This window comes from Schistocerca nitens, chromosome 4 (assembly GCF_023898315.1).
Source record: "Schistocerca nitens isolate TAMUIC-IGC-003100 chromosome 4, iqSchNite1.1, whole genome shotgun sequence".
Lineage (NCBI taxonomy): Eukaryota > Metazoa > Arthropoda > Insecta > Orthoptera > Acrididae > Schistocerca > Schistocerca nitens.
In genome coordinates, this window is record NC_064617.1 from 67,001,553 (window position 1) to 67,028,637 (window position 27,085).

Sequence of the window (27,085 nt, forward strand, 5' to 3'; positions counted from 1 at the left end):
CCTCATCATTTCGGCAGAGTACTTCATTTCTTATCAGTTCATGCAATTCTCAGCGTCTTCCACAACACCACATTTCAAACACTTCGATTCTCTTCTTTCCAGATTTCCCACAGTATATTATTCACTTCCATGCAATGCGGGCAACACATCAATGTACTGCCTGGTGCATATCCCATGCAACTAGCACCTGAGAGGAGGCGCGCAAGTTGTTTACATGCAGAGACAAACACATCACAATCCTAGATGGTGGTAAAGCCCACCTTCCTTCTTAACGATGTCACCACTATCACGTGTATACTAAAATACTACGCTATGCAGGCAAATCAAGACAATCAAATAGGTAGTCTGAATTACTGCTAGTACTGGAAGGATATAATTCATTCTATTTTTTAGCCATAGTCTTGGTGTAAGGCACAACACATCCCAATTTAAAAATTTCCACATCTAAATTGTTCCACGATGCTTAAAACATTAGACAAACATCATACAACAATTTAAACATGGATATATTCAATCAGAGGGTGCAATGTGCATTATATCAGGAGCTGGCCTAAAAAATTGAAATGTGAACTGTTGTTTAGCGTGTTATTTCCTTTTAGGCATGGGAATAGCACTCGGGCACTTACTTTAGAGTTCACAATGATGTTTTAGGTGTTGAGTATTGATTTGGCGGATACACACACACACATATATATATATATATATATATATATATATATATATATATATATATATATATATATGGGGGGAATAAAAAATAACATTATAACACTTGATTGTAACACGACATTTTTTGTGTTGCTGGCACATTTTAGACTTGGAAAGTTTGGAAAGAATATTGTGACAGTTGAAAAGCATCAAAGAACAGTTTGGATCTGGAAAATAATTAAATTGAGGGTCCATTGTGCCTTACGCCATGTATGGTACAATAATTGAGGAATGAACACTGCTGTATGTTGCTGAAAGCATGCAGCTGGAGCATAAAGCAGCACTTGATTTGATTTCGCATTCTGACATTTTTTGGAACAGTAAAACTCATATTCGGTAACAATGTATTTTTCATTTCATGATTACATTGCATCAGAGAATATTGGTTTTTAACTGTTTGTGGCGAGTGTGTTTTCACTCTTTCTCATATTCCATAGAGAACGCTTTATTTGTTCCCAATAAAATTCACAGATCTGAGATGAAATATATACATATATATGTGACGGTACACTCTGGTACCACACCGGTACCTAAGACGAAAAAAATCAGAACCGCAGATTTTGAGATGTTTACGAAAGTATTTTTGTTGTTGCCATAGTACCAGAAGTAAGTTGTAAGACATTTCACAATCTGCGCCGTTCAATTCAGAACAAAAGACGTGGCAAGTTGAGCAAGGACATCGTTTCGCTGCAAGACAATGCCCGTCCGCATGTGGCGAATCAGACCAAAGATCTCATCGCATCTTTTCGATGGGAGACTCTAGATCATCCTCCGTACAGTCCCGATCTTGCGCCCAGTGACTACCAACTGTTCCTGCACTTGAAGGAACACCTGGGCGGTCAGCGTCTTCAAGACGATGACGAAGTCAAAACAGTGGTGATGCAGTAGTTAACAAGTCAGGCGGCAGACTTCTATGAGGAGGGTATTCAAAAACTGGTACAACGTCATGACAAGTGCCTCAGTATTGACGAAAATTATGTACAAAAGTAGATTAAGGTACAGGCTTTCATGTAAAAATAAAATTATTGAGATATCTTAGCACGTTTTTTTTAAATTTCAAAACGGTACTTACTTAAAAAAAGCACGCCTCGTATAAAATAAAAATATTGGCACTCGATATTGCCATTTGGATATCGATATATCGATGTGCCTGTGAGAAAATGTCGCCGATATACTGCGTGATCAAAAAGTCAGTATAAATTTGAAAACTGAATAAATCACGGAATAATGTAGATAGAGAGGTACAAATTGACACACATACTTGGAATGACATGGGGTTTTATTAGAACCAAAATAATAAAAAAGTTCAAAAAATGTCCGACAGATGGGGCTTCATCTGATCAGAATAGCAATAATTAGCATAACAAAGTAAGACAAAGCAAAGATGATGTTCTTTACAGGAAATGCTCAATATGTCCACCATCATTCCTCAACAATAGCTGTAGTCGAGGAATAATGTTGTGAACAGCACTGTAAAGCATGTCCGGAGTTATGGTGAGGCATTGGCGTCGGATGTTGTCTTTCAGCATCCCTAGAGATGTTGGTCGATCACGATACACTTGCGACTTCAGGTAACCCCAAAGCCAATAATCGCACAGACTGAGGTCTGGGGACCTGGGAGACAAAGCATGACGAAAGTGGCGGCTGAGCACACGATCATCACCAAACGACACGCGCAAGAGATCTTTCACGCGTCTAGCAATATGGGGTGGAGCGCCATCCTGCATAAACATCGTACGTTCCAGCAGGTGTTTATCAGCCAGGCTGGGGATGCTGCGATTCCGTAACATATCGGCGTACCTTTCACCCGTCATGGTAGGAGTTACAAAACTAGAATCACGCATTTCCTCGAAGAAAAAAGGCCCGATAACGGTAGATATGGTAAATCCAACCCATACCGTGACTTTTTCGTCGTGCAATGGAGTTTCCACGACAGTTCTAGAATTTTCGATAACCCAAATTCTGCAGTTGTGGGCGTTGACAGACCCTCGGAGCGGGAAATGAGCTTCGTCCGTTCTCAGCACGTTACTCAACCAATCTTCATCTTCCGGATCTTTTGAAACGCCCACACCGCAAATGCCCTCCGCTTCACTAAATCGTCAGGTAACAGTTCAAGATGCCGATGGATTTTGTACGGATAGCATCGGAGAGTACGCCGCCTAAGTGCCAACCAAACAGTAGTGTATGGAATGCCGGTGTGACGTGCGGCTGCACGAGCGCTGACTTCCCCGTGCATAGGCGAACCCGCTACAGTCTCCATTTCTTCCTGAGCTATCTCAGCAGCATTACGCCTTGTGCTCGGTCGGCCACTACGGGGTCTATCGTCTAAACAACCCGTGGCTTAGAACTTCGAAATCATTCTCGCCACAGCTGCATTTGTCAACGCACCTTTACCCGTTCGAATCCCCTTCCTATGGTGATAGGACCGTAACGCTGGACTAGCACATTCCCCATTATGATAATACAGCTTCACTAAAAGCGCCTTTTCAGGTAACGTCAACATGCTGCGACTGCTGTCGCGTCTGATTCTCTCTCTCATTACAGCTCCTTTTATACATGATCGTCATGCGCAGTCACTGACGTTTTGCTGTCCAGCGCCATCTGTCGGACGTTTTGTGAACTATGGTTTGTTTTTTTTTTTTTGTTCTAATAAAACTCCATGTCAAATGGTTCAAATGGCTCTGAGCACTATGAGACTTAACTTCTGAGGTCGTCGCCTAGAACTTAGAACTAATTAAACCTGACTAACCTAAGGACATGACACACATCCATGCCCGAGGCAGGTTTCGAACCTACGACCGGAGCGGTCGCTCGGCTCCAGACTGCAGCGCCTAGAAACGCACGGCCACTCCGGCCGGCAACTGTATGTCATTCCAAGCATGTGTGTCAATTTTTACCTCTATATCTACATTATTCCGTGGTTTATTAAGTTTTCAAATTTATACTGACTTTTTGATCACCCGGTATATCGACATTACTTTTGGAAAAAATATCAGTGTATCGATATTTTATCAGTAGCCTGAGAGTGAACCCGGCAACGTGGCTCATGCTAGCTGCTCGAGCTCAGTCCGCCATTGGCTTGCTTCCTGTGATCGCTAGACAACGAAGAGCCGCTACTGGGCTGTCAACGGCTAAGACTCATCTCCCAGAGTATATGAGTGGGAAGCGACCCGGGGACTCCCGGGCAGCTGCCACATTCACACACGTGCAAGCGGTGAGAAAGAGAGAGCGAGAGACAGAGAGAGAGAGAGATGAGATACTGCGCGAGAGAGCGTGCGCGCGCTGCAGCCGTGACGTCAACGGCGGCAGGTCCTTCCCCTGCGCCAACCTGTTGCCGGTCACCTACATCCCGCGAGTGGCGGGCGGATTCTCGGAAAGCGGCGCGAGCCGGCAGGTGGGAGCGGCTAATATTAGCTGGCGTGCGTCAGGGCGGGCAAGGCTCGGCTACCGCTAGTCCGCCTCCGAGTGTGGCCGGACCAGACTGGGGAACGAAATAACAGCGCGGGATTTACGCGGAGTGACGCCGGCGGTGCCCGCGCGAGTGGAGGGGGCCAACGCGCAGGCTGTGTGCACCGGGGGCCGGTGGGGGGTAGGGGGCAGGCTGCTGCTGCATTCACTACTGCGGGCGGTCACTTAGTATATAGCGGCGGCCGGCACGTGGTCCGCGGCAGTGGTCGGCTGCGAGGCGCCGCCAGAACGTCGCGTCGGGGCTCTCTGGTCGCAGGCAGCGAGGGAGCAGAGGACACAGCGTAGCACGCAGCCGAGGAGACGAACAGACCGCGACTAACTCACCGTGTCACAGGGTACGTAGCGCCAGTACCGAAGAGCTCAGCAGACTGCCAGCTGTAGGCACCGTGTCCCGGCACACGCCCAACACCACGTCAGATCCGCCGGCGGACAAACAACCCCACGGTGCTTTGAAAAGAACTCTGCAGGCTATACCGTCGAACTGTCGTATCAGTGTCGTTAAAATCTTACAATGTTTGCCCATCTTGACTGCAGTAACACCTGCAGCTTCGTGAGAAATCCAGGTACAGTGGTTCTCGGAGTGCTAGTGAAACAGACTGATGCTCGTATACTCCACGTGGATACGAAATGTGGCACTTTTCTGGTACAAGCTCCAATAAAGAGATCGCCGGCATTGTCCATGCTGTCATCAAATGGATCACGACAGGCCTAAATCGCATTTAAGGCTGGACAACGTAAATTCATTGACACACTGCTGTTGTGGTCTTCAGTTCTAAGACTGGTTTGGTGCAGCTCTCCATGCTACTCTATCCTGTGTAAGTCTCTTCATCTCCGAATAACTACCCGCCAACCTACCTCCATTCGAACCTGATTACTGCTTTCATCTATTGGTCTCCTACAATTTTTACCCCCATACTTCTCTCTAATTCCAAATTACAATTTCTTGATGCCACAGGATATGTCTTATTAACCCATCTCTGCGTTTAGTCAATTTGTATCATAAATTCATTTTCCTCTCCATCCTCACAGCTTACAAGAGTACCCACCTAATCTTCAGCATTCTTCTCTAGCACCACATTTCAAAAGTTTCTCTTTCCTTTTTGTCTCAGTCGCTTATCGTCCACGTTTCACCTCCGTATAAGGCTACACACGAGGCAAATACCTTCAGAAAATACTTTATAACACTCTAAGTTCACACATTTCTCTTCATCACTTTTCTTTGTATTTCCCTCTCTACTTCGGTAATCATCGCTTATATTGCTACCCAAATAGCAACATTCAGCTACTACTTTTAGTGTATCATTTTCTCGTCTAATTACCACAGCCTTGCCTAATTTAATTCGACTACATTCAATTACCTTTTTTTATCTTTGCTGATGTTCATTCACTGACACTCAGATATGACATCACCCCGTGTGTGTGTGTGTGTGTGTGTGTGTGTGTAAACGCTTTTGTGTAAGAAAAAATTTGAAAAATTATTATAATATTGTGCCGTAGAAAATTAGTAATATCTAGCAAACACACTGCAGTCCAAACTGTCTGTAGTAGTTCATAACCTTTCGCTGCTAACATCATTAACAATTCGGCAGTTATATTCCTAGTGAACCAAAGACCTACAGAACCACGCCAAATATGAGTGTCAAAGTGGTACGATTAGGTGGTCTGACGATGGTGTTTCGATCTGACGCCGAAACACCGTGCCACCTGACATCAGTGAATGCAGCTGCACAGTCTCCGAAACTAGAGCGACGCCTTAGACATCTGAAACGCAGTCATCCCTGAAGTACCGCGACAGATAGAAATAGCGAGATTGTGAATGATACACACCTCTCGTTGGCAAGCTTGTGAAATAAACTTCTAACATTTGTTCCGGTCAAACCCAGCGATCACGATAAAGCTTTAACATAACGACTCTTCTGGAGAATGTCGATGGCTGTGATGCTTTCACCTGAATAGTAATTCTCTTGTAGTAGCTGTTATGCTTCACACACTTTATAAGCAAATTGCTTCGCTTGCAGATGTCATGATACCTCGAACTAATTTCATTCGTCCTTTCACTAATCGATTTCTGTTATAATTTCTCTGCTTTTAAGAGCTCTGTCTGAGAGCGCCGTATATCTATACTGTGAGTTAGCTCTGAAGATAGTCTTGGACAGCTAAAAAAATGGCGACGTCACTGTTATTAAAGATGTAGTTAAGAGTTACAATAGAATGACTGGACTGGAACCCACTATCTCCCGAATACAAGACCCAGTATTGGATCTCTGCCATCGAGGGATTGAGATAAGAGCAGTTGTTCATGTGATGCGCAACGCCCTTCATAGGATTTGATTTCTACAATGCTATCACAGTGAAAAGCAAACCGGCACCGATATCATAGTTTCTTGACCTGACCTCTCAATCAGGTGTATCATATTGAGGGGCGAAAGTGTCATCGGCGATTTCTTTTACATCTCTCACAAGCTGTCTGAGCGAAGGGAATGAGTAAAACGAATTAAAAGGCTGTCGGAATGTTCCTCTTCCAATGAACCTCACCTTGTGATTCTTTACAGAGGGGTGGGAAGAAGGGGTGAGGAGGGGTGGGGAGGGGGAAGTCATTATAGTAAGCTTTGATTTTTCTTAGTTTACTGTATTTCCTCAGGCTCCTTCACGCATCTTAACAGCAAACTGAGAGCTAAAATCACACAAAGATAAATTTAACACCCTGGCTAAGTTTCCCGTTTTCGCTTGTACCTACTATGATTCTCCTTGCAAAGTTATTGCCCTGTTATTCAGCAAAAGACTTTTAGCTGCGACATTTGCTGCCAATAGCTCAACAGTATCTGACCAACTAGCCCTCAAAGTAGCCGAGGTCGCTAACGCATGCCATTGCGGTGGCGTGCGCCTCACCGACCGACCTTAATTCTTACGTCGGGCCCAGCGCCACAGCGTAGGCAACCCATCTGTCAGCTGTGCGAAACGGGCCCTCGAATTAAGCGGCGTCTGACAGTTCAATGCAGTAACTCTTGCGCTATCCCTCATTGCAGAGTGGTGTGCACCGAAGTAGGCAGCTGCGTGATACGTCCTGAGCAGAGACAGACAGACAATAGTTTGCGGCTTCGTCAATGTGCTCTCTGTCTCCATTCAACACCACACTCTCCAGCTGTTCTCTACTCTGAGAACTGGCAATGATGGCGTTTTCACTACAGATGGCATAAAATACTTTTAAATACAATGTTATCACTCATTAACGTCATATTTTTTGTGTTTGTTTCATGTGGCCCATAATGGACACTGCACTAACACAATAGTAGTCACCAAATACCCAGTAACACAAAGCTAAATATGTTTCTTCCACAGCAGTGGCTTTTCTTTATTACCACTTGGGCCTTCTTCGGAGAACGTTTAGCTTATACTTTCCTTCCTTTTCTCCTAGCAGAACCTCTTCATGTTTTAACTCTTAGTCTGCCTCTAGCAGCCAGTTAGGGTCCTTTGCTGCTTCTCAGGTTTCCTGATCTCTTTGTCTATTACTCCTCTGCACATGTCCCTGTCCGTTATATTTTCTGTAGTTAGGCCTAGTTCCTCTACGCCTTTCATAATAATTTCTATTATACAAGTATTATTGCCTTGAACACACTGCAAATTATTCGCTTATTGTGTATGAGCATAGGTTTCTGCCGTTAATGTCAGTTTAAGACAAATGTTCTCTGAGTGTGTAACAGTGTCATGATGGTAACTGTCTCAACGTTTCGGCAACTACTGCGTATGTACACATCGTCACCAAGACGAGGAAAGTGAGTCGAAGGCTGAAGCGTTCTCGCACACTCGGGAGACATTGTGAGATCACCGCTGCTGCATCTCGACAAAGAGAGGAGTAATTACGAAGTTGTGATCTCTCCATTTTCTAATTTTCTTTATAATTACTCCCCTCTTTGTCGACTACTGATTGTTTCTTAGTTACCAATATATGATAATTGTGTGGGTGGAGCTCATTAAGCACGACTGACTGGAATATCTCTATCAGTTATATCCTTTGCTAGAAACGTTGAACTAAAGTAACAAAATCATGCTACGAGGTTCGAATTGAACTTTCGTGATGCCTCAGTCTTCCACAAAATGCATTGTTGAGACCAAAAATACCTCATGGAAGTTTTATCTGCTCTCGTATCGATTGTGATTTAGCAACGGTCACCTTATAGCTTTCGCAGAAAAAGTCATGAACTTCTTCGAAATCGACGGAGACGCAAGAAATTTACCCCTTTGCTTTCTTGTGCTGCTTAAATGCATCTTATTTCGTGGAGATCAAACTATTCGGTGTAGAGGCTGCAGAGGAACAGGCCGAAGTGTTTGCTTTCCGTCGAGGTCAGTGGCCCTGCTAGCATCTCCCCATTTCAGACATCGACATAATTCCTGGTAACATATTTAAAGGCTTTGGGCTTTCATGACGTCATGACGACATATTTCGACTATCTATCACACCTAAAATAACATCGCCCCGTCAGTTAGCATACTTAGCTCCTAACTATGAGGACGTAGGATATCGCTGAAAGCTTGAGACCGAACGCGATGGGAAAACTGATAAAATAATCCAATAATGTCGTCGCGAGACTAAGTCCCCAGTTTTAAAACATCTCCATTTCTGAAAGTTACTTCATCTCTTCCTTCCTTTCATAGACCAGCCGCACTTCTAACTGAACTTGCTGTGATCTGGACAGAACTTCTGTTCTCTCCACTAGTTATTACCCTTCGATCAGTTACGACATTCTCTCTGCTGCTTCGTTCATTAACTCTCAAAGTAATTCATTTTCCATACGGAAAGTTTTTCTTCTAGCGCACTAGCAATAGCCCGTAGAATCATTCCTCTCAGTATCCACACTGCCGTTGAGTATCTGTTTTACTGCATCGCTCCGTAAGTGTCCCTTATTTTGTTTTGATTGGCCTGCCACAATCTCTACAACTTTCCATGTGGCCTCCTGCTATGTGGCAGTGTGCATAGCTGCCGTTCCTCCGGTCGTCCTTCGCCTTATAATCGCTGCTTTATTTGGTTTGCATTTGTCTCACAGCCACCTCAGCCAGATATTTCTGCTTGTCACGTGTTTCGTAAAGCACCCGTTTCAGAACACCCAGTAGCTACTCGCCCAGCCGCGTGCGTCTCTTTTTCCGATACCGCAGCATTACAGAACCCACGTATACTCATTCTGCTTTCGTAACGCTGCCTTCATCTGTCCATGAAGAAACACGAGAGCACATCGTGACGTAACAATTATTTCCGTGTGCTGAATTTCGGCTGACTACCTCTTCTAATAAGCAGTTGGCTTGCAAGTCATTAACTTAGTATTTCTTTAGTCGGATCGTGAGTCAGAAAAAATACTTTCTGCTATTGAGTTTAGAGTCCAGGTAATACGTCTAAAAAAAAACGGGGCACTAGTGAAGTTAATAATAAAAACTGCATCAAAGGGTGACCTGCATTTCATTGCGTGTTTAAGTTTACTAACTCGTCAGAGCTTTATCTGATCAGAATAGCAATAATTATCATAACAAAGTAAGACAAAGCAAAGATGATGTTCGTTACAGGAAAAGCTCAATATGTCCATCATCATTCCTCAACAATAGCTGTAGTCGAGGAATAATGTTGTGAACAGCACTGTAAAGCATGTCCGGAGTTATGGTGAGGCATTGGCGTCGGATGTTGTCTTTCAGCATCCCTAGAGATGTTGGTCGATCACGATACACTTGCGACTTCAGGTAACCCCAAAGCAAATAATCGCACAGACTGAGGTCTGGGGACTTTGGGAGACAAAGCACGACGAAAGTGGCGGCTGAGCACACGATCATCACCAAACGACGCGCACAAGAGATCTTTCACGCGTCTGGCAATATTTATTTATTTTTTTTTTGTTCTAAAAAACCCCATGTCATTCCGCTGCATGTGTGTCAATTTTTACCTCTCTATCTACATTATTCCGTGGTTTATTAAGTTTTCAAATTTATACTGACTTTTTGATCACCCGGTATAACTGTTCAAACTCTTAAGCAACGATGCAGACCTATAGAGGGCTTCGAATTACTTATGGAAAATTAAGCCCGTAGTCTTCCTCTGTAAAATGTCCGTCTTGATACCCAGGCTCGACAATGCGAAAACGTATGATGGATGCCGCTATCGACAGATAAATATCTACCACTTGGTTCTTGTAGAACGCTGGTTAGCTTGTAATGGTGAAATAAAGGGCGTGGAAATACGTATCAGTGTCACAGCAGCATGATTTGAGCCCAGTTACTGTCGAACGCGCATCTGTCTTAATAACTCCACCGGATCAACTCTCATATGTTCTGTAAGAACACTACTCAGTAAACCGAACTCATAAAGATTTTCAACACCTTAGAGCAGGTACTTTTGTATCTCGCTATTTTTCCTTTCCATTTAACGTAAGTTAACAGTTCAGTCAGGTGTTTTGCAGACACAAAAAGGAATGCATTTGACACATAGTACGAGGGCTATTCGGACAGTAAGGTCCGATGGGTCGTGAAATGGAAAACACTTTAAAAATCAAAAACGTTTTGTTTGCAGCAGTTTGCTGGAACTTGCAGCCACTTATCTACGTAGTCGTCCTTCCGATTAGACACATCTCGTAGCGTTGTACCAACTTTCCAACACCATCGTCATTGGAAGGCAGCTGCCTGTGCTTTCTGCCAGTTCCCTACGCTGGTCTATAGCTCGTTGTCTGTGCCAGAAGGTTGTCTCCACAGACAGCGTTTCATGCGAGCAGAGATGAACCTCACGAGGAGCCAATTATGGGCTTTATTGTGCGTGATCAAACATTTCCCATAGGAAATGCTGCAGGAGCACCTTCATTGACCCTGCAGAGTGCGGCTGAGAATTGGCATGTAGCAGGAAAAGTTATGTTACGTGGGTTGAATAGCTTCAGGCAAAATCTTTCACCAGGGACTCCTACTTGGCAGCAGACACTACTTTCTAACCATATTTACGTTCTCACTGTGAGCTCGGGGCTGAAAACAGCGACGGCCACGATCGACAGGCCTACTAGAGACACTACCCAACACATCTGTACAAAGCTTCATCTAATTTTCAATGTCATTTGCATTTCGTGTCCGATCGGACCCTACTTTCTGAATACCCCTCGTATTTAAACATTAGAATTAATGACAGTCTCCAGACACTTCTTTCGTAATGACATATCTCCAAAATGAACATCGTAGAAAGTAAGACGACATCTAGTAATGTCACACTTGAACGCAATTACCCTGACCCAAAATCCAAAGACACGTCTACATATATAAATACAATAACGCAAACATCACTATACTGTTACCTCGAGTATTATGCCAACGTCATTCTTCGTTCCTTCCTCACAGCCATAAACTATCTGCTCAATAAACAAATTCGTGAATGTGTCAAATCCATATAACATGCCGTCCGCCATTTAGTTCAGAAGAAGGCTTCTTTCCATGAAGTTCTCCATTTCTGGTGGAAGTGTTCTGCTCATTTTGCAAGAAAATATTCTTCAATGAACAAATCGTCGATTCAAGCAAAATATACTCTGCACTTGCAATTTGCCGCACATTTTCACTCGACATTGTACTTTACCTTGAAGCTTCACAGCCGCATAAAAGAAAAGTTCAGTGGCAGCATAGCTCCGGTTCAAAGAGAGCGATCACTTTGTAGGCATCTCGGTAACACTGTAGTGGCCTGACTACCTCTGAGTGGGTAAACGCTGTCTTCTCCGCTGGCACGGTGTTCCGTGTCGAGGTCGTGCATCGCCGAGGAAGCCGTGGCCCAACCCGGTTACATCATAACACGCGGCCTGTTGCGCCTTCTGACCGCCGCCTCCAAGGACCTGCTCCTGTGCTTCAGTTACGTCTTTAGTGATCTGCGTGCCAGATTATGATTTTGGACGCGGCAGAGCCGAAAAATAAATATATGAAATACAACCAAAACAGTCGGAGCGACGGAATATTACAGGAGTGGCGATGTGTCCTACATATCTACTATGTTCCAAGAAACGCAGGACAGCTTGTACGGGTCAAGGCCGCAGGCAGAAACTTAACAGCTGTAACCAGAGATACAATCTATGGAGTTGCGACCACGCTTCCTTGGGTAGATAACAACCACGTCGCTGTCTCTATCACAAATCCAGGATTGAAACATGAAACTAAAACTTGTTGTATAACCTAATCGTATTTTTCTTCCATGTTCTGACAAGAATGGCGCCATGCGCGTTTGCAGTGAGCAAGGGATTTTTCTTTCGTTGCCTCGTCTTTACATGAGACTGATATCAAACAGTGTGAAGTATCATCGGACTAAAAAAACATTTTTTTAATTATCATTAATGAATGGAATTTGTTTTCCGTAGAAATGTTGTGTATGATATTACAACGAAATCGACGAAAGAACATGCGTCAGAAACAGGTTTGGGTAGTGTTCTCCATAGTTCGTCATAAAATGTTAGTGCTGAAGCCACAATACAGTGAAAGAAATTACTTCGCACATACTGAACGCTAGTCCCTTTTCATTAACATTGGTGACTTCGATGGGGGAATAGAACACGAACTTTTGGTAAATTTAGATCATCTCGATTGTTTACGGTTTCGGCCGATAAAGGCGCGTCTTCATTCACAAAGAACGCAACTGTGTTACTCAACACATCCGAGATTTTTAGTGGACGTCACTGAGGAACATAGAGGAAAAAGCATGGCAGAGGCTTTTTTTAGTAAAGCAATTTGTAGCCGATATTCTGTCGACACTGTTCTCGGTTGTTTTATCACATGAGTATTTCTCTGCTGTGAGGTCTGAAATTAACGTACCTTATACAAACCAGGTTTCATAGAAGTACCTGCAATACAACGCTTTTTTAACTGTACTTGTTGAACTTGTGCTCCCTAGAAATCTTGTGTATAGTGTTTTAACGAAATCGGCCAAAGAAGAATCAATGTTTTTAACACGCGTCAGAGATAGATTATGTCACCGATATTCTATGATTCATCATAAAATTCTAGTGCTGAAGGCAGAATACAATAAAAGAAGTATATTCGCACGTACTGAACGCGGGTTCATTAACATAACATCAGTGACTTCGATGAGTGAGTAGAACACGAACTTCTGATACATTTAGAGCATCTCGACCGTTTAGGTTTTCAGCCGATATGGGCGCGAATTCACAAGGAAGAGTACAGTTATGTTACTGAAAGCATCTGAGAGTTTTAGTAGAGGTTAGTGAGGAACAAACAGTCTATAGCATGTGGTGTTGGCGCGTTGCAGGTGCAGCCATGTCCAGAACGTGTTTGTCGGTCGCAGCCGTGGTGCTGCTGGCGCTCTTCGCGAACACGTCTTCCACGCCCACGAAGCAGCGGCCCAACATCATCATCATGCTGGCCGATGATCTGGTAAGTACTTGCTCCACGATTTTTTTTTTTTTCATGGTCCGCTGCAGACCAGAAATCGCCTCAAAGCACCCAGGTAGAAATTCCCTCAAATGTTAGCAGCAGATCCACAATCTGTAGCTAATTTTCCATCTCGGTTTTGTAATGATATTCACGACGTAGAGTACGCATGCTAGAATGAATTGTACTTCCGTCTATGTAATCCATTACATTAAACTTTTTTCGATACTTTTAAGTCACGCAACATGAAACATGTCTCGATGTTTCCATAATTCCGCTGTTGAAGCACGAACTTCATAATTATTGTTTGGTTTACCAACAACGTTAGACACTGTGCTGATGACATGGCACCGGATTTTTTGAAACAAGTACATTTACAGTTGTCTAATTTTGCTGAACAGAAAACGAATAGTCCTTTTGTTGGTCTTTGCAGCACAAAATATATCACAAAAGTCAGAGTCCACTGCTGATTGTGCTGATTTTCTGTAAAGGACATCAAGGATAAGGGGCTTATCCATACATTTTCTCTGACCAGAAAATTCAAACAACGTGTCACATCTTCTGCAACAACAGGAAATGGTCCAGGTTATTTCACTGGTACTGTGATTAGAACTCCTCCATGTCCTCGACACGCAGTCTGTACTCAATCAAACTTGAGCGCGTTTTATTAAGGGTGAATGACGATTTACTTCCTGACACACTACGCGATGCATTTTCACAAGAGGTAAAACAAGTATAATAGACTCTTCCAAGCTCTGTTCTCTTTTGTTGAGGACTGACCGCTTTGCCATACCCGCCAGGCTCTACCTCGCAGCAATCTTTACAGCGCGATACTATCACGCATGTATTTGCGGATACACCGGCAGACCACACACTATCTCCATGGCAAGCAATGTAGAAAATTTCTTAGCAATAAACATCGTGGTTGAAAACAACATCGAACACAAGTAACGATTCATCATGACGCTGCTTAAATTAAGGCTTTCCGCAGCATCTCTTTATTTCGTACTTCCTTTTACTTTACAGCTCTTAACCGTCCCTCTCTACAGTACTCTTCGAGGAATGACTCTTGGGCAACCTCAGCTCGTCGTTCATTCTTATTTTCCATTTAACAAAAAATTATATCGTAAACTACCAGTAGCTGGGGATATTTCCAAACAGTTTTCTTTATCTTTCTTCTTTCCAGTGAAAAGTTGTCTTTACTCAGATACCGTTAAGTGTAACTACACCCTCTTTTCTCTCCCTACTATTCAGGTTTGCCCCATATAATCTCACTACCTGCGCAAAAGATTCGGCAAAAGCCTTCCTTCTCTCGATATTCATTAGGACGCTCAAGAACTATCTTCTTTCCGGTTTCCAATATGAAGAATATAAAGACGCATTTGTCTTCGAACCACATAATAACATCCGAGTATCCGTAAGTTAATTTTCATATGTGTAAGCTTTGTTTATCTCTCTCTCTCTCTCTCTCTCCCTGTTTCTATCTTTCTCTCTCTCTTTCCCCCTCTCACTCCCTCCCTCCCTTTGTCTATCTGTTTCTCATACTGTGGCAACACCGTATAGATTTACGCTTTCATAAATATACGTCTTATATTTAAAATTGTAACAAAATTTGGTCTTCCTCACGAATAGTATATTCCAGTTTCGATAAGGCCGATGTTGGCGTGCACGCGAAGAGTCATGATGTACTAGGAATTATCTAGTGCGAACCCGACAAATTTTAACGCAATATTCTTCCTCGCGTTCGATCAGCACATGCGCCTCTGCACCAGATTTCTCTCTCCTGAGAAGGGACCACATACCGGCCTGCGAGACGCCCTTGTCCCCGTTACATTTTTTGACAGTGACAGAGCAAGCCACACGAAACAGTATAAAGAAAATGTAGAGTAACAGTATTGAGAGTAAAAGCTCTCAGTGTCCATTTTATGGCACACTTTGCACTTTTACGATGGAGCACTATAAAACCACGGTGCCGTTCTGCACCGTTGGCCTTGGGATTATTGAGAAAACGTCTATCCTTGGGTTTACGGTCGGTTAACGGAGGCAGTTTAACAGGCGTCGTGACCCAAGATACGGAAAAGGTGGGTGCAACGTACTACTCCGAATGAAACAGGAGTGAATCATCCGTTAACAAGTCACGCCGTATAGATATCCGCGAGTGGCATTAAAAACTTTTACAAGTGTAAGAATGCACTTGTACCTGCTATACAGCTTACGCACATGAATAACTGAATGTAATAACGGAATTAAGCAAGTAAATCTTAGTATAACAACTGGCAATGTAAATCGTTTTATTTCCAGTGTGATTTAACATCTTTCTCATAAGTGGAGATACAGGTCCATTTAAAGTATAGGTCATTACATGTACTTGACTCCCAAAAGTGGCAAACGTGGTACACACAAGGCTGTCTGTAGTGAATAATCGTATACTAACAGAGTTCCTAAGAGCATTTAGTGCGAAAGGAAAAGTTTGTGTTTCGAGACTTGTAACGACCCACACCTTTAATCAGGTTCATTACAGCGCAGTATCGCGGCACACGGTGAAACATTTATTTCGAACACAAATAGCTGAAATATCGATGACGATACTGTAAACTTCTACCTAACGTAATCCAAACACAAGAGCCCATCCTGAAATTACCATAAGTTCACTGATAAACTGCAAGATTTGTGGAAACAAATTAATGAATGACTCGGCGGTTCGCCAGTAGATACGATGAAAGAATGTACGCGGTGAAAAGCAAAGCATGTGATCGATAAAAGTAACAAACGAATTTTTGGGAGGAACTGGCATGGAGATTAGAGAGAACAAACGTTACACGATAATGACACCAATCATCAATTTAATACTATTTGTCCGTATTCATACACAGTATTGCAATATATCTTGCTTGATCTTCCGACAATCCCGGTAGTTTCCATAAGCACTTAGGACAAGATAACCTCCTTGTATAGTTCCTAATGGCACTGCTTGTTTACCGAGCGAGGTGGCGCAGTGGTTAGCATACTGGACTCGCATTCGGGAGGACGACGGTTCAATCCCGTGTCCGGCCATCCTGATTTAGGTTTTCCGTGATTTCCCTAAATCGCTCCAGGCAAATTCCGGGATGGTTCCTTTGAAACGGCACGGCCGACTTCCTTCCCCGTCCTTCCCTAATCCGATGAGACCGATGACCTCGCTGTTTGGTCTCTTCCCCCAAACAATCCAATCCACTGCTTGTTTGCACCTGACTTTACCGTCTCGTCGCACGTGCAGGGTTGGAACGACGTGAGCTTCCACGGGTCCGACCAGATCCCGACGCCCAACATCGACGCGCTGGCCTACCACGGGGTGATCCTCAACAACCATTACGCGCCCGCACTTTGCACGCCATCCCGAGCAGCGTTGATGACCGGAAAATACCCTACGCATACCGGTAAGTTCACAATGGCATCCGTCCGCGACCGCGCTCGTGTGTGTGTGTCTGTGCCAACTAATGTTAAATGTATGTATACATTCTAAGACCAAAAAATAGCCAGTCACTAACGCTAAATGTAAATATATACTGTAAGACAAAAAAAGAAGAATGAATTATCCGAATGGGATGGAAATCAGTATGTGTGATGTAAATGTATAGACAAAAAAAACGACTACAATTTCAGAAAAAATTGACGACTTATTGAAGAGAAAAGTGAAAGAGAATGCCAGTGTAAAACCAGTTTCTCTCGAAAGGATAGGCAATCAGTAAACGGTTTTTGAGCTTGAATTATCTATATAATGGCAGAATATTGTCTATAGAGAGATGCAGCGACTATTGACTAGCTATAGCTAATAATTTAGTTTATTCACAGTTGCTATGTCATATAGGTGATTACCGGTTTCGACCGTTATAGCCCATCTTCAGATCTTTGCAGATTAAGTACAGAGTAATGCATCTACTTGAAATGAAGCTACGTATCCCGGAGAGGCTTGTAGTTCTGAGAAACTACGGTCCAAGAAGAGTCAGACAAAATTTTACTTCCTCATGCATAAATTTAGCGAATTGACCAGGATGAGAGAGTAGGAGAAATTATAGTTCATACGGGTGTTTACAGCAACCGTTTTTCCCAAGTATGCAAGACGAGAATGGGGCGGAGCGAGAGGGTTGAGGGGAGGGGGGGGGGGGAGGAATTGAAGTGGTACGAGAAGTGAGCTCCGCCACGCAGCATAACGTGTATTGTGGACCATAGATGTAAATGCAGCAGAAGACATAAATGGAGATATATATGCAAATGCAGATGAAAGCAAAATCTACATCAAAGTCACCCGCAGATGACGTTCCTCTGTCATTACTCCCTCCATAGAGGATACCATTAAATTTCACCCTTAACTAGCGCTAGATGCCTCGAACTCTGAAGACGACGAGATGTTTGACAGGAAATATATTAAATTAAGTGACGATGTAGCTGTTTGCTGTGGCGTGGAACTGAGGTGGTGTCTTTGGCAGGTATGCAGCACCTGGTGATCCTGGAGCCGGAGCCGTGGGGCTTGCCGCTGGGCGAGAAGATCCTACCGCAGCACCTGAAGCGCGCCGGGTACGCCACGCACGCCATCGGCAAGTGGCACCTCGGCTTCTTCAAGAAGGAGTACACGCCCACCTACCGCGGCTTCGACTCGCACTTCGGCTACTGGAACGGCTTCCAGGACTACTACGACCACACCGTCAAGGCCACGGTAAGAGCGAGTATTTGCTGGCAGTCTCCTTCTCTACCACCAGTCTCAGCGTAGATCCAGCTATGCCTCTACCGCTTGCTCACCGAACTTTTTCTCCTTCTGTTCTGCCAACGACCGAGGGTCAAATCTCTGTCTGTATATGCCACATTTACGTTTGCCGCAATTTGGTCGAGCCACTTCAAACAACAGTCGCAGGGCTCCATTGAATATAGGACACTGTCGATCCTCTTCCCCAAGCTTGACCAACTGAGAGAGTCATCATCATCTTGGACAGTTTCCAGCCACTGGCAACTGTCCAAGATGATGATGACTCTCTCAGTTGGTCAAGCTTGGGGAAGAGGATCGAGAGAGTAATTATATATAATTAATTATATATAATTTTATATTAATTTTATAATTTTATAATTTTATAATTTTATATTAATTATATATAATTTTAACCGGTGACGACGTGGCTCATGGGGCATAGGACAGCATTTTATCATGTCTCTGTGCCCTTTCGGAATAATATTTACTCTGGTTTATCACAGAGGTTTGTTTTTAATGCCATAAATGGCTGGTACTTGTAGAGAATGATACACACACAGTCCCATTATAAATGGTCTTAATTCAAATTTAAATGCCGACATTGTATGATGACTTATCACACACGCAAGACAGAAGATAGTATTGAAGGAGAAGGGCACGGCAGTCAGTCGCATTCCCATTAGATTCTATTTTGCTTGCAAATCTAGATTTCCGCTTGAATGGCCATCTTCAGTGCATTTTGCTTACAATTCAACAGACACGCGGCAGTTATTGTCACCATATGTTCTTACACGTACATGTGAAATACAGATATACATACAGGTGTACGTGATATACACCTGTAAGAACATATGGTGAAATGAACTGCAGCGAGTCTCTTGAATTGTAACGCAAATGCACTGAATATCCGAAATCTAGATTTACAAGCATAATAAAAACTAATTAGATTGGGACTGACTGCTGTGTCCGTCTCCTTTAAAATCTACGGTCGATCTGCACAACAGATCTTGATGGAATCGAAGTTGGTTAGAAAACAGTATTGTCTTAATATTTGGACTGTTATTATGAGTAACTTTAAGCCGATCTCACTACCGATAAGGTGTGACAACTTCTAAATTATTTATATATATATATATATATATATATATATATATATATATATATATATATATATATATATATATATCATAACACTGATGGATTCGCACCATCTGTTAGGATGGAAAGTCAAAATCAGAAAGAGTGCTTCATCCTTAATGATCACACTGCCGGCGATACATTAAGCATCTTACTTCCCCCCAAAAATGCTTCATTTCTTCTTCATCATAATCCACTTTCAGTAAGGCTTCCATTTAAATTAAGACAGGATATCATCGATTCTGTCAGTTCATCAATCGAGAAAACTTGAATAAGTAATAACTTGAGTAATTATGAAAATTCCTGGCAGAACTGAAGGTGGCTGCAACTACTGTGGAAACAGAAAACAGAAAGAAGAGAAACAAAGAAAATAAAAGCTAAAAGATAAAATAAAAAGTTAAAAGCGGAAATTCGAAGAAAATATAAAAGAGGAAAAGGAAAAGAAATGAAAAATGAGAAAAATAAAGACAGAAAAGAAAAAACAAAAGACAAAAAGAAAAATAGAAGAAAAAGGTAGGAAAGGTAACGTATTAGAAAAGAGGAAAACAAAAGAAAAGCAGAGGGAGAGAGAAAGAAAAAGGAAAAGAGAAGGATAAAAGAGATAACGAAAAGAAGGAATAAAACGAAAAGAGAAAGAAAAAGAAATGAAAAGAGAAAGAAAGGGATTAAAGAAAATAAATAAAAGGATGACGCAGGGGGTGAGGGGCGCGTCATTTAGGTCTGTACGCGCCTCAGCTAGTGTTAACGGTAGCTTCCGCGTTTCCAGAACTCGCCGTTCGCGGGCTACGACATGCGGCGCAACATGAGCGTCGACTACAGTGCGGCGGGCAAGTACTCCACGGACCTGTATACGGACGAGGCGGTGTCCATCATCCGGCGCCACGACCAGTCGCGCGGCCCGCTCTTCCTCTACCTGGCGCACCTGGCGCCGCACACCGGCAACCAGGACAACCCCTTCCAGGCGCCCGACGAGGAGATCGCCAAGTTCCGCCACATCGAGGACCCGGAGCGGCGCGTCTACGCCGGTGAGCTACCCCCCACTTGCTGAAGCGTTCTCTGCATCACCCGCAACGCTCTCGCGTGTCTAACAGCCCTGTGTTTCTTTCCTGTTTACAGCTATGGTGTCACGCATGGACAAGTCGGTGGGTGATGTGATGGCTGCCCTGCGAGAGAGCAATATGCTGGACAACTCGATAATCGTCTTCATGTCGGACCACGGGGCGCCCACGCACGGCATCCACTCCAACAGAGGCTCCAACTGGCCGTTCAGAGGGGTGAGTAACGTCTGTTTCACTAATACAGCCCCAGCTGTACATTTTTGTCTGCTGCTTGATACCACTTTACGTTAAACACAAGTCTGATTCATGTCCTAAGTTTATACCTCATAATCTGAAGATGATGGTTGTTGAAATGGTTCATGTCAAACGAAAGATAACAGTTATGTTAGAGGTTTTCCTGTTTATCACTGCAAGGTGATCTGCAGTTGTGGCTAGACTGACGGTGTCCTCTTGTGACGTGTTGCAGCAGAAGCACAGCCCCTGGGAAGGCGGGGTGCGCGCCGTCGCGGCTGTCTGGAGCCCGCTGCTCAAGAGGACCCAGAGGGTGTCCAACCAGCTGATGCACATGACCGACTGGCTGCCCACGCTCTACTCTGCAGCAGGTGAGCCCTCCTCTCCTTCCTGCCACTTCTGAACCTATCCGAACGTCGCCGTAGTTGAGGTACTGGACTCGCAATCGCAAGGAACAAAGTCGGTACCACCAACTGATCCTCCAGTCTCTTCCATAGTCTCCATAATAGCTCCAGGGGAGTGCTAGGTAGTTTTCTTAAAACAGCCGGGAGTCGATTTCTTCCCCCAACTTTCTCCAGTTCAGCTAAAGAAGCAGTAGGAATTAAGGTCCCATCAACAATGATCTTATAAAAGACAGGATACAGTCTCAGAGTAAGGATAGATGGAGAAGGAACACAGCTGTGTACTTTTACAAGCAATCGTCCCAACTTCTACATCAAGTACCTTTGGCAAAACACAGAAAACCTACATCTGTATGGCCAGACGAGTAATTAAAGATCGATCCTCCTCAACGCGAGTCAGCGCCTTAACCCCCCTGGCACCTCACTCTGTTTGTGAATAATGTCAGTTCGTAATGCAGTCTGTGGTGAAAGGTGGAAATGGGGCGGCTCCCCAAAAAGAAGCATATTTAGTCACAAAGAACATTAACCTTCCCATGGGTCGGCGTATCACCTTTAAAACTTCGCCTATCTTTGACTGATGTGTGATTATTTTAATCTTTTATCCATACCGAACATTATCATACCGCCGTTCATTAGTGATCTAGAATACAAAGACGTATATAAATAATTCCAGAAAGGAAAGCTTAACAACATTTCTTCGTTACTTCGGCAGGACTCTTCTTCAGTGTTCTAATGACCTCGATGTCGACGGGAAGTTAAACGTAAATCTTCCTTTTTTCCAGTGAGCCCTTTTGTACCAATATGTATTCACTGTGGCTCGGCGTATGACTGTAAAAGACAGACTACAAATCCAAGTTTTCGGGATTCGATCTTCAGTCAGTACTAGGATTTTTTTCTGCCATTTATGGCCTTAAAAAAAACTCTTGGCAATGACTCTGATATGTGGAAACAGCAAAGCTACTCAGTGGTTCGGAGCCCATATTAAACTGTAGCTTCCCAGTATAACTAGCCGGCCCCTGTGGCCGAGCGGCTCTAGGCGCTTCAGTCCGGAACCGCGATGCTGCTACGGTCGCAGGTTCGAATCCTGCGTCGTGCATGACCAGAACTCTAAACCAGGATACTTGTCTTCCACGAGCAAGTGTTCATCAAACTAAACTCATTCGGTAGCGCACTTGCCCGCGAAAGTCAAAGGTCCCTGTTTCGAGCCCCGGCTGGCACGAAGTTTTTAACAGCCAGCAAGTTTCAAAACAGCGTACATTACATTGCAGAGTGAAAATTCATTCTGGACATACTGTCTGCTTACATTTACCAACAAAACAGAATGGCTGTGTAGCGAGATGCAGGACGTTCGTACTTAGACCTGGAAGACGGTTCTTGGTGTTTTCTAAGCAGTTTCTCACAAGATCTGCGTATCTGGAATTTAAGATTTTTCGACGTTTTCTGTTACATTCTGTCGCTAGTTGAAGAAGCCTATGACTATTCACGCCACTCTTCTTTCTATGAAATTGCTTACAGAACGCTCATGTGACCCCTCCTAGAATACTGCTCAAGTATGTGGGACCGTTACCGTGTAGGGTTAACAGGAAATGTTGATCGTATGCGAAGAAGATGAGCACGAGTGGTCAAAGATATGTTTGAGTCACAAAAGAGCGTCACAGAAGCTTTGAAAAACTTGGACTATCATACGCTTGAAGACAGAGTCCAGCTATCCCTGGGAAGCCAACAATTTTTAATAATATTTCAGAACCAGGGTGAGCTGATGCGGAAATAAATAGTAAAGAAAATTAAAACATTGTCACTGTGTTGTCACCTAAGGCAACAGGCTAGTCTACGTAATTTTGAGCTCACTTAAGAATTCTGAGACCCAGTACAGCTTAAGGAACCTAGCAATATACTACAGCTTGTATAGTGACCAGGAAGACAAAATTAATCATAGTGAGCATAGAGACTTTTAAGCCGTGATTTTTTCTGGCCTTCAAGTGTACTTGTAATTTGAATAGCAAGAAATCGTTGTATCTACATCTACATCTGTATACAGGATAGGCAAAATGAAACTAGTGTGGAAAATATTTCGTACACCTTAAAATAGGCAAGCCAACTTACACCTTCTGCACCTAGGTGAAGATAATGTAAGTTGGATAGCCTATTTTAATGTGCAAGAAATATTTTTTGGGTTGATTTTATTTTGTGCACCCTGTACATACTCCACAACCAACCAAACTGTGAGTAGCGGAAGGAACTCTGTACTGCTGCTTGTCATACACTTTTCTATTCCACTCGCAAACGGAGCGAGGAAAAATTACTGTCTGTGTATTCTGTATGAGGCATGATTTCTCTTATCTTGTTTTCGTGGTCCTTACGTCGCAATTGCCGACAATATCAAGAGTATTTTACAAAAATGACTTCCTCCCTCAGTAGATTATCATGTGAGTTCACGGACAGTTTCCGTAATATACCGTCTTGGTCGAACCTAACAGCACACCTCTGAACTGTTTCAACGTCTTCCTTCAGTGCAACCTGGTGGCGATCTCAAACACTCGAGCAGTAATGAGTCGTACAAGTGTTGTGTAAGCGGTCACTTTTATATACGATCCACAGTTTGCTAGAATTCTCCCATTAAGCCAGAGCCGACCGCCCTACAGCCAACCTTACGTGTGCTGCTTTGCAACATCACACACACAGCTGCTCAACTGACGTGGCTGTGTCAAGCTGCACACCGCTAATGTTGTACTCGAATATTACAGGATTGCTTTTCCTACTCGTCTCAATTAGCACCTGAACGACATTTAGAGCAAGTTGCTCTCCACCTCACCGAACAGAAATTCTGCCCAACATGTGGTACAAAGGGAAATACCGTAAGCGTTGCACTTCACTATGGTCTGCGGTTTCCTTTACAGACGATCCACAGTTTGCTAGAATTCTCCCATTAAGCCAAAGTCGACTGTTCGCCCTACAACCAACCTTAAGTACTCCATCACTTACGTGCTGCTTTGCAACATCACACACACACAGCTGCTCAACTGACGTGGCTGTGTCAAGCTGCACACCACTAATGTTGTACTCGAATATTACAGGATTGCTTTTCCTACTCGTCTCAATTAGCACCTGAACGACGTTTAGAACAAGTTGCTCTCCACCTCACCGAACAGAAATTCTGCCCAATATGTGGTACAAAGGGAAATACCGCGTGCAATGCACTTCACTGTGGTCTGCACAGTGTGGATGCACACCTCGATATAACGTGCTAGTTCGACACAGTGCGGAGTGGGTGCGGCCTTACCTCACCGACTCGCCGAGCGCGCCCCTCCCACTGAGCGCCGTCGTCTGTCTGCCCGCAGGTATGGACGTGCGCGACCTGGGCCGCGTCGACGGCGTCGACATGTGGGCGTCGCTGAGCGAGGGCGCGCCCTCCCCGCGCTCCGAGGTGCTGCACAACATCGACGACATCTACGGGTACGCGGCGCTGGTGCGCGGCGGCTGGAAGTACGTCACCGGCTCCACCGGCGGCGCCTGGGACGGCTGGTACGGCGAGCCGCGGCGGCGCGGGGGTGCGGGGCTGGGGCAAGGCGCCGCCCCCGCCTACGACGTGGCGCGAGTGCTCGCCTCCAAGACGGGCGTCGCGCTCGCCGGCTTCCTCACCGAGCGCCAGCTGCTCGAGAAGATGGCCGCCGTCACCGCCGGCAACACAGGTCAGTAACAGAGCCCTGGTGCGAGTACGGGTTATGTGCCATCTAGACCATTACTCCACCGATACACACAAGGAATCGACAAAAATATACAAACACCAAAAACGCAAAACTTTACAATGCCGTATCCATTGGCATGCGAAAGAGATTCCATAATACACTCCTGGAAATGGAAAAAAGAACACATTGACACCGGTGTGTCAGACCCACCATACTTGCTCCGGACACTGCGAGAGGGCTGTACAAGCAATGATCACACGCACGGCACAGCGGACACACCAGGAACCGCGGTGTTGGCCGTCGAATGGCGCTAGCTGCGCAGCATTCGTGCACCGCCGCCGTCAGTGTCAGCCAGTTTGCCGTGCCATACGGAGCTCCATCGCAGTCTTTAACACTGGTAGCATGCCGCGACAGCGTGGACGTGAACCGTATGTGCAGTTGACGGACTTTGAGCGAGGGCGTATAGTGGGCATGCGGGAGGCCGGGTGGACGTACCGCCGAATTGCTCAACACGTGGGGCGTGAGGTCTCCACAGTACATCGATGTTGTCGCCAGTGGTCGGCGGAAGGTGCACGTGCCCGTCGACCTGGGACCGGACCGCAGCGACGCACGGATGCACGCCAAGACCGTAGGATCCTACGCAGTGCCGTAGGGGACCGCACCGCCACTTCCCAGCAAATTAGGGACACTGTTGCTCCTGGGGTATCGGCGAGGACCATTCGCAACCGTCTCCATGAAGCTGGGCTACGGTCCCGCACACCGTTAGGCCGTCTTCCGCTCACGCCCCAACATCGTGCAGCCCGCCTCCAGTGGTGTCGCGACAGGCGTGAATGGAGGGACGAATGGAGACGTGTCGTCTTCAGCGATGAGAGTCGCTTCTGCCTTGGTGCCAATGATGGTCGTATGCGTGTTTGGCGCCGTGCAGGTGAGCGCCACAATCAGGACTGCATACGACCGAGGCACACAGGGCCAACACCCGGCATCATGGTGTGGGGAGCGATCTCTTACACTGGCCGTACACCACTGGTGATCGTCGAGGGGACACTGAATAGTGCACGGTACATCCAAACCGAACCCATCGTTCTACCATTCCTAGACCGGCAAGGGAACTTGCTGTTCCAACAGGACAATGCACGTCCGCATGTATCCCGTGCCACCCAACGTGCTCTAGAAGGTGTAAGTCAACTACCCTGGCCAGCAAGATCTCCGGATCTGTCCCCCATTGAGCATGTTTGGGACTGGATGAAGCGTTGTCTCACGCGGTCTGCACGTCCAGCACGAACGCTGGTCCAACTGAGGCGCCAGGTGGAAATGGCATGGGAAGCCGTTCCACAGGACTACATCCAGCATCTCTACGATCGTCTCCATGGGAGAATAGTAGCCTGCATTGCTGCGAAAGGTGGATATACACTGTACTAGTGCCGACATTGTGCATGCTCTGTTGCCTGTGTCTATGTGCCTGTGGTTCTGTCAGTGTGATCATGTGATGTATCTGACCCCAGGAATGTGTCAATAAAGTTTCCCCTTCCTGGGACAATGAATTCACGGTGTTCTTATTTCAATTTCCAGGAGTGTAGTTTTCAAGAGAACCCTTATACCATTCTTCCTGCAAAATAGTGACCAGTCCAGTAAAGACGGTGGAGGTGGATAGCAGTGACGCCCACTTCTCTCCGAAGTAGACCGCAAAGGCTCAATAATATTGAGATCTGGCGAGTGTAGCGGCCAGGGAAGACGCGACAATTCATTCTCTTGCTCAAAAAAGCAGTCCTGGATGTGATATCACATTTCGATACATCTGTATCCAGATTGGTAACGGAATGGCGAATTTCCATGTGACGCCGATAGCGGCCATGTGGGATCTGGAGGACCCAGTGGTGCGTGCCCGCTGAGCCACACGACCAGTAGCTCTGTACTATGAGCATCCTCTTCGGCCACAATACAGGACGCCCGGTAAAAGCGGCTTAGCCCAGTCGCGTTTGGACCCTCTTCTGTGATAACGTTGTGATAGCTGGATTCTGTTGCTTGCTGCAATATTTGTAATGAGTCTTTGTACCCCTGGAGAAATACTAGTGAAGTAAATCTTCTGTTCGTTGTGTTACCTTGTTTGCTAATCATTTCTGCTCCTGTCCAGCTTTCCAACTACGACAACTGCCACACAACACTATAGCCCACCTCTAAGAAGTTGTACACAACAGTGGATGTGTCAACAGTAGCAATGTTGTGTTAGAACACAACTTTGGTAAACATTATTGGAAAGCAGTGATCAATTAATTGTTATATTTTGACTAAAGTTCAGTC

General features: G+C 44.9%; 1 protein-coding gene across 3 annotated transcripts in view; it reads left to right on the top strand.

The window, feature by feature from the left end:
• LOC126252856 (arylsulfatase I-like) overlaps positions 1-27,085 on the top strand; it is a 281,029-nt gene that overhangs the window by 244,845 nt on the left and 9,099 nt on the right. For 2 of the 3 annotated variants that reach the window (XM_049953808.1, XM_049953809.1), the window contains 7 exons: positions 13,433-13,557; positions 16,811-16,970; positions 18,021-18,247; positions 20,178-20,436; positions 20,528-20,685; positions 20,936-21,071; positions 24,440-24,790. In XM_049953808.1, coding sequence (XP_049809765.1) covers positions 13,441-13,557; positions 16,811-16,970; positions 18,021-18,247; positions 20,178-20,436; positions 20,528-20,685; positions 20,936-21,071; positions 24,440-24,790 — 1,408 coding nt within the window. In that variant the 5' untranslated portion in view covers positions 13,433-13,440. Of the gene's footprint in view, positions 1-4,365; positions 4,512-13,432; positions 13,558-16,810; positions 16,971-18,020; positions 18,248-20,177; positions 20,437-20,527; positions 20,686-20,935; positions 21,072-24,439; positions 24,791-27,085 lie in introns of those variants that run through there. The other variant, XM_049953807.1, reaches the window with a different exon arrangement.